General features: G+C 34.9%; 2 protein-coding genes, 1 non-coding gene and 1 pseudogene across 4 annotated transcripts; 1 reads left to right on the top strand and 3 right to left on the bottom strand.

Annotated features, from left to right (window-relative positions):
• Positions 1–4,288: 4,288 nt before the first annotated feature.
• Positions 4,289–7,690, bottom strand: LOC132174561 (GDSL esterase/lipase At5g55050-like; annotated as a pseudogene).
• Positions 5,421–5,493, top strand: TRNAF-GAA (transfer RNA phenylalanine (anticodon GAA)). The gene has a single exon. It is a non-coding gene; the product is annotated as a tRNA-Phe (tRNA).
• Positions 7,641–10,566, bottom strand: LOC132176110 (GDSL esterase/lipase At5g55050-like). The gene is made up of 5 exons (XM_059588235.1): positions 10,329–10,566; positions 10,010–10,149; positions 9,216–9,449; positions 8,276–8,525; positions 7,641–7,987 (listed from the first exon to the last, which is right to left on the bottom strand). Exons 1-5 carry the CDS (start codon positions 10,564–10,566, stop codon positions 7,767–7,769), a joined length of 1,083 nt encoding a protein of 360 aa, XP_059444218.1. The 3' UTR covers positions 7,641–7,766.
• Positions 10,567–11,820: 1,254 nt separating this feature from the next.
• LOC132176235 (5'-adenylylsulfate reductase 3, chloroplastic-like) lies at positions 11,821–17,641 on the bottom strand. Of its 2 annotated transcripts, XM_059588380.1 has the most exons (5): positions 17,508–17,641; positions 14,623–14,772; positions 13,796–13,922; positions 12,530–13,325; positions 11,821–12,444 (listed from the first exon to the last, which is right to left on the bottom strand). In XM_059588380.1, exons 1-5 carry the CDS (start codon positions 17,566–17,568, stop codon positions 12,214–12,216), a joined length of 1,365 nt encoding a protein of 454 aa, XP_059444363.1. In that variant the 5' UTR covers positions 17,569–17,641; the 3' UTR covers positions 11,821–12,213. The 2 variants fall into 2 exon arrangements, with proteins under 2 accessions (XP_059444363.1, XP_059444364.1); XM_059588381.1 differs by lacking the exon at positions 17,508–17,641 and having other exon boundaries at positions 14,494–14,715.
• Positions 17,642–19,002: the final 1,361 nt, after the last annotated feature.

The following is a 19,002-nucleotide window of genomic DNA, read 5'->3' as shown; positions in this document are numbered from 1 at the left end:
AATAACATGTGAGATGTACATAAGTTTGTAATATTATTTATTCCAATTTTATTCTTATTATAAAAAAATATGTCAATTTCACATATTTAAATGACACATGTCACTTTTATAAATTGAGTCAAAAAAAAAATTCTTCCATCTCAATTTAAAAAATAACTGTGTCCGGAAAGCTTAGGTGTAGGGCTTACCTACTTAATTGGGACACCGGCTCAAAGTGGACGAAATTAGCGCAAGGGATTTCATGAAATTTGAGTGGGAGTTTCCCATCCTCATTCCTCACGTGCATATTCACTGTGGACAGCTGGCAATTACATGTTTTGGAGATGAGTCAGCAGAGCTTTTTTGTCAGTGCACCGTCCCACACTCAACCCATTTCTGACTTCCTGTAGGAACTTTTTTTTTTTTTTTTTTTTCCTTGTTGACCACAAATAAATGTGCATTAATTAATTGTTTTAGTTGTGGCATTCTTTCGTAATTGGGAAATCTCAAGAAAGCAACCCCGAGATCACACGGCCTAAACAAGCACATAATTTGCTCCATTTTTTGGGATCGATATCAATCAATCAATCAAGAGATAATGAGCAATTAGAACTTGGATTTGGTGACATCCACTTTAGGTTTAAGGTTTTATCTGATCAGACTGATTTGTGTAGAAAGACGCCTTGCACTGATTGGGATTGTGTTTGGCCTTTAGGGGTTGGTGAGAATTCCCATCATAAAAACAAAAAAAACAAAAGATGTGGGCTAACTCATGATATTATGTGAATCCATAATGTGACATAAAATATTATATATTCCATTTAGAACCACTCAAGTACAGGCCATCTCATAAATTAGTCAACCAATTACTGTATCACCACCTTATCCTTTTAATCATACTTCACGAGTCTAATACTTGTAGGCGTGTTGAATAATCAGCATTTCTTTCTTCATGAATCTCTACTGCTAAAGCAACCGGCCTATTCATTGGGTAATGTCTTGATTCACGTCTAAGAAAATCATCTCTAGCTCTCTCACTCATTCCCATATTATATATAGATAACCTTTCAGTTGGCACTCGGATTCAACGTTAGAAACATGGCTTAGGGCTTAGGCTAGCTACACATAACCACAATTATGCAAACCATAATTTGGGCAAAGGAGAAAGCATATATATATATCAGTTTGGTGAAGAGAATTAGTAGCATCATCTTTTTAATGTTTAGAGCGGTTTTTTTAAGAGTTTGTTTAGATTTGCAATTTTAAAAACATAATAATTTCAAAATATGTGTTTTAAATTTGCAGTTAAGCATTAGTAAATCACATTTTGGCATTCAAAATTATGGTTAAACTTTTAAAATAGTACGTTTTCTAGAAACAACACCTAATTATTTGATATTTCAAAGCTAAGAGACTCTAAATGAGGTTAATATATATGATGATAGAATTGTGACGTTTTCAATCTATCACCAATTCATTGCCTGCAATCTAAGCATCGTGTTTTTTTGAGCTACCCATTCAGACGTTAATAGATCGATGCAGCTGATGCTGATGGCACATATACATGTGGGAACGCGGTGCAGTACCGCTAGATGGTTGATGGGCTGGAGCCAATAATGATGATTGGGTGCAACCACGACCACAATGAGTGGTTCTACTTCTCTTGTGCCCCCAACGTGTCAAAATTATCAGACATGCACCGCCACTCTTCGTCACCCACTTTGTCCTTTAATCGGTTTCTTTAGCCCATCTTCTGGTTTCCATCTTCTGTTTTTTTGTGCTCAGAAATTCAATGATATTACACATCAATATCAAAAGACTTCAAACCTTCAATAATTATCTTGAAAAAAAAAATGTTATAATATTCATTGCCGACCTCCATGAATTCACACCAAATAAGATTTCAGTCCAAGAAAATATCTAGATGGTACTGTCGTGATATGTGCTGGTACGTACTTGTAAGCTGCAGAATTTAAGAAGCTTCAATTGTGTTCCTTTTTTAACCTGTTGTGTTTCTTTCTACGGTTATTTTTTTAGCAGGTGATTTTTAGGTACATTTTTAATTCTTGAATCTATTTTTAATAGCGGATATGATAGATATTTGTTTTGTTTTATTTTATGAAAAAAAAAATCATATTTAGTCCATAAATTTTCATTTGATTTGAATTTAATTATTGAGTTTTCATTTTTAAGAATACAGTCAAAGTTAATGGTTTGTCATTTGTCACGTCATAAACGCTTGAATGCAATGCCACGTCAATAAGTGTTAATTTATTTATAGAAAAAGCAAAGGACCAAAAAGACCAATAATTTGATACGAAGAACTTAGAGAAACACAAAACTTGAGAACCTAAAAAACAAACTCACGGTAACAAAGACTTTTGTTCCGTTGGCAACTTGGTGTGGTATTGCATTGAAATGTTGAGATATACGTGGACGTGTCAAATGAGATACATATGACAAATAACAAACCGTTAATTTTGATAGTAAAGTAATAAAGGGACCTATTTTAAATTTAAACAAAACTTAAAAAACTTATTCTTGGAATTCAAAACTTAAGCACTAAATTCAAATAAAAATAAAAATTTAATGACTAAATATGATTTTTCTTTTTTCCCCTTTATTTTATTTTGTTTTTTGTTTTTGTCAATCGCTCTCAGCGACTGCTAGGATGAGATTGAGATGACCCAGATATTTTTGTGGACTCATTCAGGATATGAAGGCCCAATAGTTCATACATAAGATTAATATCAAGTCTGGATATTTAATAGGCCCACGCGTTTGTTTTGACTTTATGCCGATAGGCTTGGACTATGGACTTGGAGCCTTTCGAGCATTTTCGTCCCATTATTTTGTTTAGCTAAGATGTTAAAATAGGAGTAAAAACAGTTAAATTTATTTGCCTTATGACATGTTTGGGTACGCATTTGAGAGGTTTAAAATTACGTTTAATAGTCAAAAAGTTTGTTTAAAAAAAATAAAATTAAAAGCACTTTTAAGTGTCTAAAAACCTTCAAAATAGGGTAAAGTCCACATAACCCACTAAAACTACCACCACAATGACAATGTACTCCCCAAACTATCAATTACGACAATTTACTTTCCAAACTACCAAAGCAGTGACAATATACCCCCAATTTTTTAAAAAATGAAAAAATTACCCTTACTAAAATAAAAACAAAAATACTAAAATTTATTTATTTTTTTCAAATTTTAAAGGATATTTTTGTCTTATTGAAAATTTTATAGGGGTAATTTTGTCATTTTGCTAGCATTGGGAGGTACATTGTCATTGTTTTAATAGTTTGTGGGGTAAATTGTTGTAATTGATAGTTTGGGGGGTAAATTGTCATTAGGGTGATAGTTTGAGGGGGTTAAATGGACTTTACCCTTAAAAATTTATGGCTTAAACACATTTTTGACAAAAGCTTTAAAATAAATCTTTTGCCAAATTTTTTTTTTTTTTTAACTTAAAAGCTCTATTTCTCAAACACCTAAACCTTAAACATGCTCTTAAAATGTTCTTACTCCATTCTTCCTACAATATTAACTAAAATGAATAACAAATTTGCTGAGCGGGAGATGAATGGTCTTACTCTACTCTTCTTACAGTATTGAATATTATAATCTTTAAAGAAACTGTAATTTAAATAACAATAAAATGTTTTTCTTATGAGATTAACTCGAAATGATGTTAATGAGTAATTATGGTTTATCGTTTTACATAAAACAGTGAGTTAAAGAAGTTGAATTTTCAATAAGATTTAGGCTCCATTTGTTTTGGCATAAAATATTTTTTTGATTTTTTTTTTAATTTTTAATTTTTTCACATTTTTGGTGTTTGGCACAATTGAAAATATTTTCGGTTAGACTAAAAAAGCTTCCTTAGTTTCGAAAAATGGTTTTCGATTTTAAATTTTGTAAAGCATATTTTGAGTTTAAATTTTTGCCTCTCAAACCGCCGGACACCTATCAGGCCAAGCCACGAGCCACCACAAGACAATTGTAGGACCATCAATATTAGTCCACTGCCGGAATTCTACCGAACCACTGCCCGGCCTCCACAAGGGGCGCAACTGCCGCACCAACCCAAACATATTAGAGAAAATGTCCTCACTTAACTTCAACTTTAGAAAGAAAGGGTGATTTATAATAAACTCCAATGTTTGGAGGTTTTCTTTTTTTTTTTTCTTTTGAAAGAAAATGAGAAACAAAGCATCTTTGCACACAACAGATAGAACATTTTTATACCTTAACTTAAAGTATACGTACATTCACTGAAAAGAAAAGACATAGGATATATATATATATATAGGACGAAAGTTGTACACAATCTGTTGATGCTCTTTTCTATAATTTGGAGGCCCTATAAAAGCTTGGCTTTCTCTTCCACTCGGAGAATGTAAGCTTAAAGAGCAGCTAGGCGCATCACATTCATGGGAAATGTATACTTGGAAGAACCATGAAACATACTATCTGCAATGAAGCGAGCAGAAGCTTCTGTCGGATGGTGTCGGTCCCAAAAGACGTGGTCGCTTCTGCTGGGGCAATAAGGTTCAAGTGGCAGGCAAAGCATCTGAGCGTGAAGATGCCCAAGCCCGCAACAAGCTGTTCTCACCTCCACAAATCCTGGAAAAAAAAAAAACATTTCTATATATATTTTTTGCATTGATGATAAAAATTAACAAATTTTTGAGAATTAAGGAAATTGTGAAGCAATATATGATATAATCAGGTACCATGAGAAGCTGGGTTCTCAATCAAGTTGTTAAGGATACTGTAAGTATCCAAGAAGGAGTAGTTGATGTCCTTGAGTTCTGATGCCAGTTTCTGCAACATTGATTTAAGGCCTTCGTTGTAGTTTGCACAACAGTTGTTTATTTCTGTGCTGCATTCTTCTCCCTCAATGTCTTTTCTTACTGTCGGGGAGCATCCGATGACCGACAGCCCAACCATCACAAATTTACGTGCACCATTACTGTATAGACGCTGCCAACAAGTAATTGTTTGAAAAAAGGGATGAGCAAATTAATTAATAATTAACCAATATAATATATGGTCCATATATATATATATATAAAGGATTCTTGAACTATATGTATATATATATAGAGAGAGAGAGAGAGAGAGAGAGTATGGTTTTTTATATATAGGTAATTTTATTACCTTTAATTGTTTATTTAATTTGAGAGCCATTGAAGCCACATAGTCTTGTGGGCTGATCTGCTTGCGGAGAACGGATGATTTAAAGTAGTCCGTGATGTCATTGCTTCCGATCACAATGGGAAAGAGAGATTTTGATAAATGCTCTTGCGCACCAGACGATCCTAGCCGTTGCTTCAGCTCTTCACATACTTGAGAAAAGTCGTCTACTTGTTTTGTCAAAGGTAGTTACTGATACTACAACAATAAATAAAAAAAGTGAAAACAAAGGTCAAGTAGCGGGGATAGCTCAGTTGGGAGAGCGTCAGACTGAAGATCTGAAGGTCGCGTGTTCGATCCACGCTCACCGCATTTTTTCAGTAAATTTCGTTTTTTGTACTACTTCAACGTTTCAATGGGCTTTGAAAGCCCTCCAAGTTACTCCAATATTGCTACACTCTAGAGCCCAATAGTTAAACCCTTTGAATTATTATTCAATTTTCAATTTTTTTTTTAAAAAAATTTTTTTGAAAAAATTGAATAGGCTAAAAGGGTTTGAAAAAAATGAAAAGATATAAATCCAAAACAAAAATTAAGTTTTTTCTTATATAAAGTTTATCATTGCCATCAAATATTCCTGCACCTCCAGAGGCAAAACTAACACCAGTTAGAAACGCGCCATGGTCTTTGTTGGATTCAATGGAAAGATACGGCGGTGGAGTTGGTAAGCCCACTTTCTCAGCTGCCCAATAATCCATTGAATTCCAATGCCCATTAGCATACAAATAAGGATTGAATTAAGGTGAGTTATTATCAATTAAGGTTTCCAGTTTTTTTTCACAGGAGCTTGCTTGCATGACAAGAACGTACATTAAGAGAATTAATTTTGATTAACTTACCAAGAAAATCTGCAGCATTTTTACCATTACTAAACCTCCCGGTCGGAATATGGTTCGGAAAATCGACGCAGTAGGGATGATAATCTGCCTTGCTAAAGGAGAGCTTTAGGTGATTGTTGTTGCCAACATCTACCAGGGAGTCTCCAAATATATACATTGCAGGAACCATTTGAGCTTCTGAAAATGTGACCCCAAAGATGGAGAGGGAGACTAAGAGAATCACTAGGAACAATTTGTAAGCCATCATGTATAGGAGTGTATGTTGGGGGGTAGTGAAGGCTTTAATTGGATTTTATATATAGGGGGGAATATTTTCTTGATTTATAGTATTTTGGGTAAGGTTTTATTTGAAAATAATATATATTGATCACTCTAAATTTGAATTTAGTGGATTTATATAATTTACATTAGGTATTGATAATGTCTTTTCATTTCCATCATAGGCAAAAGACATCCTTCTTGTTTTCTCTATGTCACACCTCATGCTTATTCTTGAAGAGCAAAACACTAAATAATTAATTGTTATTTTAAGTGAAGTCTTGATTTAACATACTGAGATATTAATTTAATCCCAAAGTAAATTAAAATTTATATGAAATCTCTAATTTAAATATCACACATTTAATACTCATCTCTATTGAATTGTGAAGCATTAATAATTCAACCTGATCAAGAATAAAATAGATCGAAGTGATACCTTTTCCTTTTTATTAAAGGGTGGCATAGAATTCTTTTTCTTTTTCTTTTTTGAGGGTGGTATACAATTCTACCCATGGAAAATAATGCATCTCAACGCCAATAGAGATGATACAATTATGGGTCATGTCATTTTATCTCAATCTTATTTTACTCTTTAATATTAAAAATTGAAAAATGATTCGTTGGAGATGCTTTGCCGTTCGGACATCGCTTTCTTCCATTTGAAAGCAACCATTTGAGATTTAATCTCATCCGTTCGTTTTCATGGCACCGTGTCTCATTCGAATAGGGATTTTAGTTTCCAAACCTTTTCTAAGTCTTTATGCCCCTACATTTCAATTCCATCAGTTTCAATGACTAATTGAAACACTATTGCGCATATGACTCCAATCTGAAAAGCTCTTTTCGGCGCGGGTCAGGGAGCTACACTTGATAAGTGCCATTTGAACCCAAAATCTGTCATTTTTTCTTTCGAATCACCATTTTAAGTTATCTTTTGTCATTTTAGAGAATACTTACTTTTCTTTGACGCAATTAGGTTTTCCTCTTTTCCTATTTGTGATTACTTCTTTTTTCTCCTGTATCTCATTTTTCTCCATAAATATCAAGTTTCTACTTACTATCACACACTTGACACTTGTAAGAGGCATGTTCTGCTTTGTGCTTTGGTGTTCTAAGATAATAAGGCAATTTTCATTGCGTTAATTAAGATAATAATAGTAGTGCCACATGGAATAATGAAAATTGTCGCATTTAATATTTGGTGGGGCGTTACACTTACCCAACCCCAAGACCAGCTCCCAAGATGGAAGGAGATGGTTGTGGGGGTAGGGAAGTCCGCCACCCTCTTCCACCTTCTGGGGTTGGTTGCGGGCGACTTCCTCATCCCTACAACCACCTCTGCAGGGTGGGAGTCTCCCGTGAACCACCTCCCCGGGTTGGAGCTGGGTTGCAAAGAACTCAACCACCATCCCGAAGTGTGCGTGTTTTGATAACATGTTATTGATATTCTCTATCATATGAAGAATTCAGATTTTATTGCCGAGCTTAAAGAGCTGCAAGCTGCCTCATATTCATCGGAAATGTGTACTGTAAAGGACCATCAAAAATGTGATCTGCAAAGATGCGATAAGATGCCTCTGTGGGATGGACTCGATCAAAGAAGATGTAGTCGCTTCTGTTGGAGCAATAGGCTGCAATCGGCAGGCAAAATATGTCGGAATTAAGAGTCCCCAGCCCACAACATGCAGCTTTAACCTCTACAAATCCTGCAATCAAACATGAAAAGGCCTTTAATCACTCGTCTTTTTTAATCAAAAAAGAAAACAAACTCAAGTTAGAAAAACCAAGGTAAATTATAGACAACATAGGCCTAGAATATTTAACTACAATAGGGATAAATCATAGAATTCGGATTCCAATTCATGATACTGTCACGGAACCACTGCCCATCAAGTAGGGCTAAGTAGAAGTGTCACCCCTAAAAATATCATATTAAATCAACGGTTATCCCAACAATATTTTAAACCGATAAAAAATGATGAATTTAATCATACCATAATCAGCCGGTTTCTGGATGACGTTGAGCAACACTGTATAAGTATCAAAGTAGGAGTAGTATATATCTTGGAGATCTGACTTCAATTCCTGCAACATTGATACAAAGCCTTCATTGGACTTAACACACCAGTAATTTATTTCTTCATTGCATTCTTCATTTTTGACGTTACTCCTTCTTGAGGGGCAGCATCCCAGTGCCCCTATCCCAACAATAACAAATTTGCGTGCACCAAGATTGTATAAATACTGCAAGAATTTTAATAAAGAAATAATTAGCGAAGATGTCAATTGAAATTATAATATATATAGCAATTACAAGAATTTGATTCAGCTTACTTATTCAATCAATGAACTGTATTGGAGTCTGTCTTTTGACTCCTTCACAAAATTGGCTAAGCCTGACCATAGGTTGACTTAGCTGGATGAAAATCACAATTAAGCAGCTAATTATATGGAACTTGAAATACATTGTATATAATATACATGCAATTAAATTATGTTTATTTCCGCAATCTTTTATCCATTTATTTGAAACCTTTTTTTTTAATGGAGATCCAATGTGAAAGAAGAGGGGAAGTCGACATTCTAACGTATGGACCAAAAGGAAGCAATAGAGGCAGTGGCGCATGCAACACATGCTCAGTACCAAAGCGGCATGTGGTATGCACGCATGGTGGTGGAGGGTGTTGAAGGAAGCAACTATAATTATAAAGTATGGTTGGTCTGAGTCGACCTCTGTTCGGATTGATATATATCTCCTGAATTTTTTGTCTAAATTCGGGCAAGAAATTCCCTGAAAATTGGGCAATAAATTTCAGGAATCAGCCCCTCTACTCTGATCATTACTATCATGATCGAATAATGTTTTGTGCTAAGAAATATTGAAAGTGGCCTTCGAATACTGACTCCACTTATAGGAAGCAAATGCTATGTTACCTTTAATTTTGCTTTCAGTGTGAGAACCATGGAGGCCACATACTGCTGCGGGGTAGTCTTGTTGCGGAGATTAGAGGACCTGGAGTAGGCCAGGATGTCGTTGCCTCCAATCACAATTGCGAAGATTGATTTGGACAGAAGCTTCTCTGCACCAGAGGATCCCACCTGTTTCTGCAGCTCTTCATGCACTCTCGAGAAGTAGTCCACTTGTTGTGTCAAATGTATTGACTGGAACTGTTCAAATTAATCAAGAAAAAAAAAACAATTTATAAATCATTTTGCATTCCAATAGTTCAGTGGCCCATTGAGCCTTAATATGGGCTACGTTAGTTTCTAGCTTGGGGAATAGAAGGGCCACATTCTACAGGCCCAATTGAGTTAATAACCCAGAAATGAGAGAATCATGGGTGTAGTAGCTTATAGCTTACAAAGGTTCTTATTGTTGTACAAGAAAATGATATATATATATATATATATATATATATATATAAAATTTTAATTTGACTTATTTAATTTTGTACTGGGTTAATGGTTTGTGTTAAAAATTCAAATTTTTAAATGTCACATGCCTAATTCTGATTATATCGAGACGAACCTTAAACTGTTCTAAAACGAGTCTGGCACCATTAATTTCGTATTAGATTCGTATTAAATTTTTAAGTTAATCAGTTCCCAGATATAAACCAATAAAAATGGGTTTAAGAAATGAGAGAAGGTAAGAAGATGAAAAAAAGGTGCAAAGAAACTGAAGAAAATCAAAGAAAAATGATAGTGAAAGTTTTTCCTTCACTTACAACAAATGGGTCAGTGTCATCCAATATTCTAGCACCGCCGGAGGCGAAGCTAACGCCGGTTAGGAACGACACGTTATTATTGTCGGAATCGCTCAACAGAGATAAATATGGCGGTGAAGTTGGCAAGCCCACTTTCTCAGCTGCGCCATGCTCCATTCATTTCACATTGAGAAAACGATCGAAAGATTAAATCATTGTAACCCATCAACCAACACGTGAACGTACAGTGCGTGCATGATATTTAATAAACAAAGTTTATGAGTCGTTTATCCCCCTTAAAAAAGAAGAAGAAAAAAAAAGGATAATTTCATTAACTCACCAAGAAAATCTGCAGGATTCATGCCGTTGGTAAACCTTCCGGTGAGTTTTTTGGTCGGAAAGTCGATGCCATAGTGAGGGAGATTTGCCTTGGCGAAGGAGAGCTGTAGGTAATTGTTGTTGCCCACATCTACTATGGAGTCTCCGAATACGAACATGGCCGGAACCATTTGAGCCGCCGACAAATTGAAGCAAATAAAGAGGAAACTCACTGCTAGGAAAACATTATTGTATGCCATCGCGCCAAGCAATCTTCTCTCTGTCTCTCTCTGTCAAACTGGTATATGATACGCTGTGGGCGCAGTACAGGGATTGGGTGTCTGGATTTTATAGAGGGGATAAGTTGATGCGTGTACATTTATGTCCGTAAACATTTTATCTCTCGATTTCAAGGGAAACAGAAAGATTTAATAAGAGAATTTGTTTTCACTGTCATTTAAAATTTTAAATAATGTGATATTATGTATACCGTCTAACACCGTTAAATGTAATAAAACAAAATCTTGACCCTAAAATAACTATGCTAAAAATTATACTTTTATCTCACTTTATTTTATTATGCAAACTTAGCCGTGCCGATTAGAATTCAATTTTTTTCCTTTCTTTCTTAAGATTAATGCTTCATATTAGACTCGCATCCCGCTCTCATTCTTAGCCTCTGTTATATATATAGAGTTAATGGGCACAAATGCACAGTTATATCTGTCCAGTATAAATGTAATATGTAGCATTATTTTTTCCTTAATGCTCATACCTAATATGCTCTTCTATTAGTTCACGAGTAGTTATATTAGTTGGCCAGATTCAAAGTCTTTTACCCCTAATTGTATCCGTAATATAATTATTGTACTATTTAATAGAGACATTTAAGCATTATCCACTAAAGGAAATATGCCTGTCTTTTTTTTTGAGGGGGTGGGGGGGTGATTTTAATTATGTTCATTGTTTGATATGTTACGTTAGATATCAAATCAGAAAAAGAGTACACTTTTTCTAACAAAATAGGTTGCTGGAATTATAATTTTGGATAAATAGATAGATTAAGAGCTTTTAATACATATAAGAAGGATGAGGGTGGTGGTGGAGGAAAAGGAGCACAAGCATCAGACTGTGCAAGTGACGGCAAAGAAGAAGAGGGTAGCGGAGGAGATGGTGAAGATGCTAAATTATCCTAAGGGAAGCTACCAGTCATGAGCACAAGACATTGCAATTTCGCAAATTGAAGGTACAATTTAAACCAAATAGTAAAAAAATATATTATTTGAGAGTTGTTTAAAAAATTACTTTTTGAAAATGTTGAAAGGCAACGAGGAACTTTTTTAAAACGCACAATCGATTTTAAAGGCAAAACTGTCATTTTATCAAACGTCTAACTACGTTATTAAAAATTACGTTTTCAAATTGCACGTTTTAAAATCACTATTTTTAAATTTCAAGTTTTGACATCACAAACCTAAACCGACCCTTCATATCCAAATGCTTTTAGGAAGGTATGCCAAACTCTGCATGGCCTAAAAAGCTTTTATCACATTTGGTGACTGCCTCTTTAAGGTGTACCGGGTAGCAAGCAGAAAAATAGAAGTCCACAATATCAACTCAAATTGTAATGTTACAAATGAGAGCTATGCTCTTTATTCCGCAAACCTTGAAGAGATCAACGAGATGATCGATCTCTCACAATTTCTACTCTACAAAATTATAGAACACATCTAATTTCAGGATGAATTCCTCACCTGAGATCAGAAGAAAGGAAGCATGCCTACTTCAGATATACAATTCCTGCCGCTAGTGCCTTCCACTGCAGCCCATAGCAACACCCATATAATATATATTTCCCATATCAGCACCCAAATTACTAATTTCTTGGTAGCAGGGATTTCACTTCATCATCGCAGAGCATTTACAAAAGCCATCAATGAATCGACGTCTCTCTTCTCTGACGGATACTTGACGGCACTGGCCGAGTGTTTGGGGAAAAGGAGGATTGTGGGAAAGCTCCCTAGCTGCAGCTCTTGCTGTGCATATGCCTTTTGCTCACCATCTGCCCTGAACTTCCCCACCTTCACCTCACTCCCTGCCAGCTTCTCTGCTAATTCAACATATGATCCTTCCATCGCCTGCTCAAAACCAATGAAAATGGTTAGATATGGCACAAAGTTCTGCATTACACGTAAGATAGCTAGAGCCTCGAATAATATTCACCTGACAGAAGCGGCACCAAGGTGCATAAAGTACGACAAGCCACGGTTCTCTCCGGTTTTTCAATCCCGCCAAGTTCTCTATCCCGGCTCTACTCAAAGTAACCAGATTCTGGCTGTTGAAGATGTCATTGTCCATGGCACTCTCATTTCCATTGCCATTGAGTTGGGCGACCTCTTCTTGTCTGATGTTCCCTTTGTGAAGGCCACACTCTTTAGCCTTGGCGTCCTCCCACCACCACCTTCCCTCCCTCTCATGCTGCCCAGGTAGGACTGGTCTTGTGCATGGCTCACATCCAATTGAGATGTATCCTTGTAAGTGCAAAGAATTAACAGGTACATTCATGGCTTGGAGAAAGTTCCATATGTCACGACCTTCCACATTGGCCACAGGATTCCACTTCACCAAGCTCCCAACTCCACCATCCATTCCTTCAAAAGAGGGATCTACCTGGACAACTGGAATTTCAGCCCTTGTACCCGGAGATTGATCTTTTCTTTGCCCCGTGATCCAGGCTCGGAGACCTTTAAGTGCCCGCCTTAAAGGCCTAACCTTCCTGACTCTGCAGCACTCTTGGTGTCCGTCTTCATAGAATGAGAATAGTCCCTTGCTCCTCACTAGGGCTTGAACTTCAACAGCATCAGGTAACATGTACTCAATGTTAATGCCATAGTGCTTCTCGACAGTGTCAAAGAATTGGTATGTTTCTGGGTTTAGCCTCCCGGTGTCCAGGCTAAACACCCTGAAGGGGCGACTAGTCAGCTTGGCATACTCAATCAAGGCCACATCTTCAGCTCCACTGCACAAATCAACAGCAATTTAAATATAGATTCTGGTGTTCATGATGCATAAGTTCAACTATCTCGTAAGTGATAATCGAGAAAAAATGGTTGAAATTCTAGTAATTAATTGAGTTATACGTAGAAGCTAACTAAATTTTTTAAAAAAATTATATGGTCAATACTAGTTGTACTATCACTATTTCATCCAACTCAAGATAGACGAGAGTTTGCAAATGACATACATTTTAATGAAACCGAATAAACATAACAATCCTTTTAAGAAGACCAGAGGTGAGTCAAGAAAGGTGAGATTAAATTTGAAAAAAAAAAGATGGACTCAAATTTAAGGGTTATATGGGAAATTAAATTAATAAATATTTACGTTATTTAAAACTTCTATTAACCAATGAATTAAACTTACAAACGTTTTCTTCTGACAAAATTTATAACTAAATTAGAGGCAGGCGAAAGACAAAAATAGAGATACCTGAATGCAATGGCAATGTCATTGCCAAATTTCTCAAGGGCCCTGTCCATAATTTCAAGTGGGGAAGCATGTCCCATCTCCTTTGCCAACTTCTCGTAATCCTCAGTTTCAATCCTATCTTCAACTTCTGCCAATTCCCCATAAACAATGTGCAAATTTTTTTGTCAACACGTTTCAAATAATATAAAGGATTAAATGCTATTTTGGTATCTGTGCTTTGGACCATTATCAAATAGTTATCTTGATTTCAAAAACTATCACACGTAGTACCTAGAGTTGTCTAATTATCGAATGTAGTCCCTTCGTCCAAAAATTTAATGGCCCACCACATCAAACCTGTGGCCCCCATGGGTGCGTGTGGAGACATGGGTGGCAGGGTGGATCTCCCTCCAACACCATTCTCTCTCATTTTTTTTTTTTCATTTTCTTTTTTTTTTTAAATAATGTTAATGTGGTATATACCTATATATGACACGTAGCGGTCGCTAATAGGTTTGACATAGCAGGCTGTTACGTTTTTAGATTAAAAAAAAATGGACGGAGAGACTAACTCTAATAATTAAACAATTCCAAGTACCACCTATGATAGTTTAGTTTTTTAAAACCGAGGTTATTATTAGATAATGGTGCAAACACAAGTACCAAAATAGTATTTAACCCTAATACAAAAGAATAGGACTGCATAACTAAATTCCTACCCTTCGGCAAAAGACATGGCGATCACTCTTTCTTTTGTTTCAGAATCAATTCACAATCATAGCATCACTAGTGCCCTAGTATCTGTATATGAAGAGTCACAAATCAAACACCATTAACAGAGAATGTACCTGGAGCAACCATAGTTGCAGCGAGAGGAACTACTGAGTCACTCCTTTTCAGTTCTGCGCAAACTGGTTTTACTAAGAATGTCCTGAGGTAAGAATCCCCGGGCACTGATGGAACCAAGCATTTATCCAATAGACGAACTGACCGGAACCCTGTAAGGATCAAAATGATGACAAATATAATTTTTAAGGTTAGTTCCAATCCGCTAGATATGGAACAAATGATTGAGAGGGAACGAAGTTTGAAACTGGACAGAAATTAGTAAAGATGGCTTTCATTCAGATCAATAGATAGAAAAAGTAAAAAAGGTTCCTATAAAGCAAGAGAATTAACTCAATCATTCTTTTAATTTACAAGTCATTACAGCCTGTTTGGGATTGCGTTAGAAAATGTAAAAAACACTTTTAATACTTAGAAAGTTGTACTAAACAAAAAGTTGATATGTTTGGTAAAAAATTCCAAAAATACTTGTTTGAATTTTTTACGCTAAAAATGGTCAAAGTGCATTTTTGAAAAAAACTTAAGAACATGTTTAAGATTGCGTTAAGAAGTATAGCTTTTAAAGACAAAAAAAAGCTTTTAGAAAAAGCTTCAATTTTAAACTTTTTCCTAAAGTGTGTTTAAAGTAAAAAAGTCAAATAAATACTTTTGAAATTTTTTACCAAACATACAAACTTTTTGTTTGGCACATCTTTCTAAATATTAAAAGTATTTTTTACACTCCATAACTCTATACTTCCCGCTGCAATCCCAAACATGCTCAAATAATCAACTCAAACTTATTCCATTAGAATTCAAAAATGCTTTATTAGTTTTCACCGCTCAAAAACTACTTTTATTATTATTCTTCTTCCTAGTGGCACCTCCACTATTATTATTTTTTCGTTTCAGTATTTTGTCCCATTCAATAATATACACATAACTTGGTTACACAACTTACACTCCATAACACAATCTCAAATAAACTCAATTGAAACTTTTTCAAAAAAGCTCTTTTTGACTTTAAATCTATACTTCCCGACGCAATTCGAAACATACTCAAATAGTCCAATACAGAAAAGAAAAAAAAAAAAAAAGGGGCTCAAACATTCAACTCAAACTTATTCCATCAGAATTCAAAAACGCTTTATTGGTTTTCACCACTCAAAAACTACTTTTATTATTATTATTATTATTCTTCCTAGTGGCACCTCCACTATTTTTTTTTTTTCGTTTCAGCATTTTGTCCCATTTAACAAGTTGTCAATAATATACACATAATTTGGTTGTTTAATGGTTTTTCCCCCCTTCTTTTACAAATGCCGCCGCCACCACCTGAATTCGAACAGTCCAATTGTAAATAATTATACCCTCCTTTTTGGCTTTGGAAGTTAGTGATGAATAGAAGTTGCCGAAATTTAGTCAAAGATTTGGAAGTGACGAGCATTACCATGGAAATTTGAGTGGGGGTAAGGTGGTTTTGGGCAGCCCACAGTAATGGCAATCTTATTTGTTTGGTGGTGGCATTCATTTATTTGTGTATTTAATAAGAGAAAAGGGTGGGTATTTAATTTTTGTTCCTAACATTACCCATACTTGGGCAATTATTTCCTGGTAAATTAAATATGCTCCTTATCGGTAGATATGTGCTATGGGGTAAATCATTTATGACTTGATGTGTGAGTTTCATTGAAGTAATTTTCAATATTTTACACAAGATTGACTGAGACGTACCAAGTAAATTGTGGCTATGTTTGTCAATGTTTTGAGGTAACATAGATTTGAAAATTGTATTGTGATTTTAAGAGTGTTTTATGTTTGAGTTGTTCGTTAATATTTTTGTTTTGAGAAGAGAAAATAAAAGACGGGAGAACACAATTGTTTTATAAAACTTCTTTTTCTTTTCTCTTTTGTTTATTTATTTTTTTTCAAAACAAAAATAATAACAAACAATCCAAAATACACAACACTCGTAAAACACACAAAACTACGTTCACATTCTTTTGGGTCACAAAGGGAGAGTTTAAAAGCAAAGAGTTTCATAGCCCAACCCTTTTTGGTATCATGCTACACTAAAGCTCTGCCACCAATTTATCAATTTTATTCCCAATTCCGTAATATGTATAGAATGTTTGAAATTTGTATCACTGCTCATCTCCAAGAGAATAGCCAATTCCTTCGTAATAGTCAAATTTGACCATTATTAGCATTTTTTTCCTCTCCGACCTCAAAGTCGCAAATTAATATTTCTACTTGCCCAGGTTCTGTCGATCAGAATTCTTTAGAATTTTTATTTTCATCAACTCAACATTTTTATTTTTATTTTAAAAGTGATAAATACTTAGGCACCAAAGTACTGGCCATTTATAAATATGGTTGACATAGGGGGAATCTAATACAGTTCTACACGGTAACTATCAAGTCAAGCATTTCGAAATTTTAACAATTATTGAGACGGGACGGCCATAATTAATTTACTATACACCCACCGAGTTATTCGATTCACTGAGTTCTCGAGTTGAGTAGAAAAAATAAAAACGACATTTCGAGTTTGAATCACTAATAATATAAAGGGAAAAATTATAGTTATTCCCTACATTTTCATCTAAGTTTGATTTAATCCTTAGATCTCAATTTCAGCAACAAATTGGAGTTGAACAAATACAAAAGGAATCGCTGAGACAAACCGATCGATAAAGTGAGAGAGGGACGGTAAAGTAACAGACAAACTTATTTGAAAGGAAAGTATTGTTAAAATTGAAAATGAGATGAAATACTTTTTTTCTAATATAAATTAAAAACCACAAAGATTCAACAAGTCTACAAGACCAACAATCATTTCAAAAAAAATAATAATAATAACAGTATTGAGATTGTAGAGAGCCAAAGAGAGAGAGAGAGTTTTTACCTTTGAGGTCGTGCGAAGTGGTCGAGCCGCGAAGGAAAGAAGAAGAAGCTGAGAGTGCCATTAGAGAGAAATCTGAAGCTGAGAGACTCTCTGGTTCTCTCTCTGAATTTTCGGTGTTGTGTATGAGAGGGAGAGAGAGAGAGAGAGAAGAGCGAAGAAAGAAACAATAAATAACGGCCGTGTTGTGGTTCATTGAACCTGGACGCTATTCCGTCGAGGGGCTTTTTTGTTTTTATTTCCACGTGGAGTTTTCTAGTGGACGACGTTAGTCTCGGCGGGACAGCTCCTTCCGATACTTTTTGTCTTTTTGCTGTTGGTTTCCACCCCTTTTAATTATTTATAATTTTTTTTTTACTTTATTCTTGTACAATTTAATTATTTCTATGCATTTGGTTCTTAATATAATTTGTTCCACTAAGGTATGAAATGAAATAAATATGACTATGGTAACGATGTCATTGTCAATTGCTTCTTCTTTTTTTCTTTTTCTTTTTTTTTAACGAGAATTGTGTTAGAAACTTCGTCCCAATTAATCATTAGACACTTGAAATATACATGTTTATTTTTAGTATATGATTATATGTTGCATCCACTGACCTTGGCAAAAAAACATTTGGAGAAATTCAATTTTGAGGATATATATATATAAATTAGGCATGGCCATACCCAAGAGAGAAACAAATGAATTTCAGCTTAACGTTGTTGTAACCTTACATCATTTGGCTCACCAGAAATAACATAATTCATAATTTTTCTAAACCAAATGTCACCGCGTATCCGTAACCTCTATTTTTGGTGTTGCTGATTTTTGGATTTCGAAATTTTATTCTGCTTTTTATTATGTCTTTTTTTTACGTTCTGTTTGTGTGTTGTTGCTTTCTATATTACCTGAATGATAGAGTTTTCCTCAAAACTGGGTTTGAAGAAATTTCTCTAACTTATTCTATAAAAATGACATGTGTCACTTTTTATGTGAAAAATATATGTTTTTTAAATAGCATGTGAGAATCACATGCTTTTTAAATAAAATTTCTTCTAATTCTGTGCTTGCAATTAAAAAAAATATGAGCTTTTTTCACATGTAAATGACACATCATTTTTAAAAATTAGGTTGGAGAAAATTCCTTCAACCCAAAAAACTCTTTCCCTATTGAAACCGGTTGGGCTTCAAACTCCGTGTCTGTGTATGAAATCTTTTTTCCACTTTTCTGGTCTCATTCCATTTCATTGAGGTACTAATAGTCTGTCTGGATTAAGTTTTTAAAAATAACCTGAATCGGTTGGGCTTTAGACTCTATGTCTATAAAGGAAACCATTTTTTCGTTGTTCGTTTTCTACTTAATCTTTACGGTTTCTTTTCAAACTTGTCTAAATTTAAGTTCTTAGGGGTTTTCTTACTCCAGATGGCTTTATCCATCATAGTGCACCGCGGCTTTCATCAACTACATTCGCAAGTGACTTTGACTGTTCTAGTCTCCTTTCGGTTCATAGAGGT

The sequence above is a fragment of the Corylus avellana genome, chromosome ca3 (assembly GCF_901000735.1).
Source record: "Corylus avellana chromosome ca3, CavTom2PMs-1.0".
Taxonomy (NCBI): domain Eukaryota; kingdom Viridiplantae; phylum Streptophyta; class Magnoliopsida; order Fagales; family Betulaceae; genus Corylus; species Corylus avellana.
This window is presented reverse-complemented; position numbering and strand designations above follow the sequence as displayed.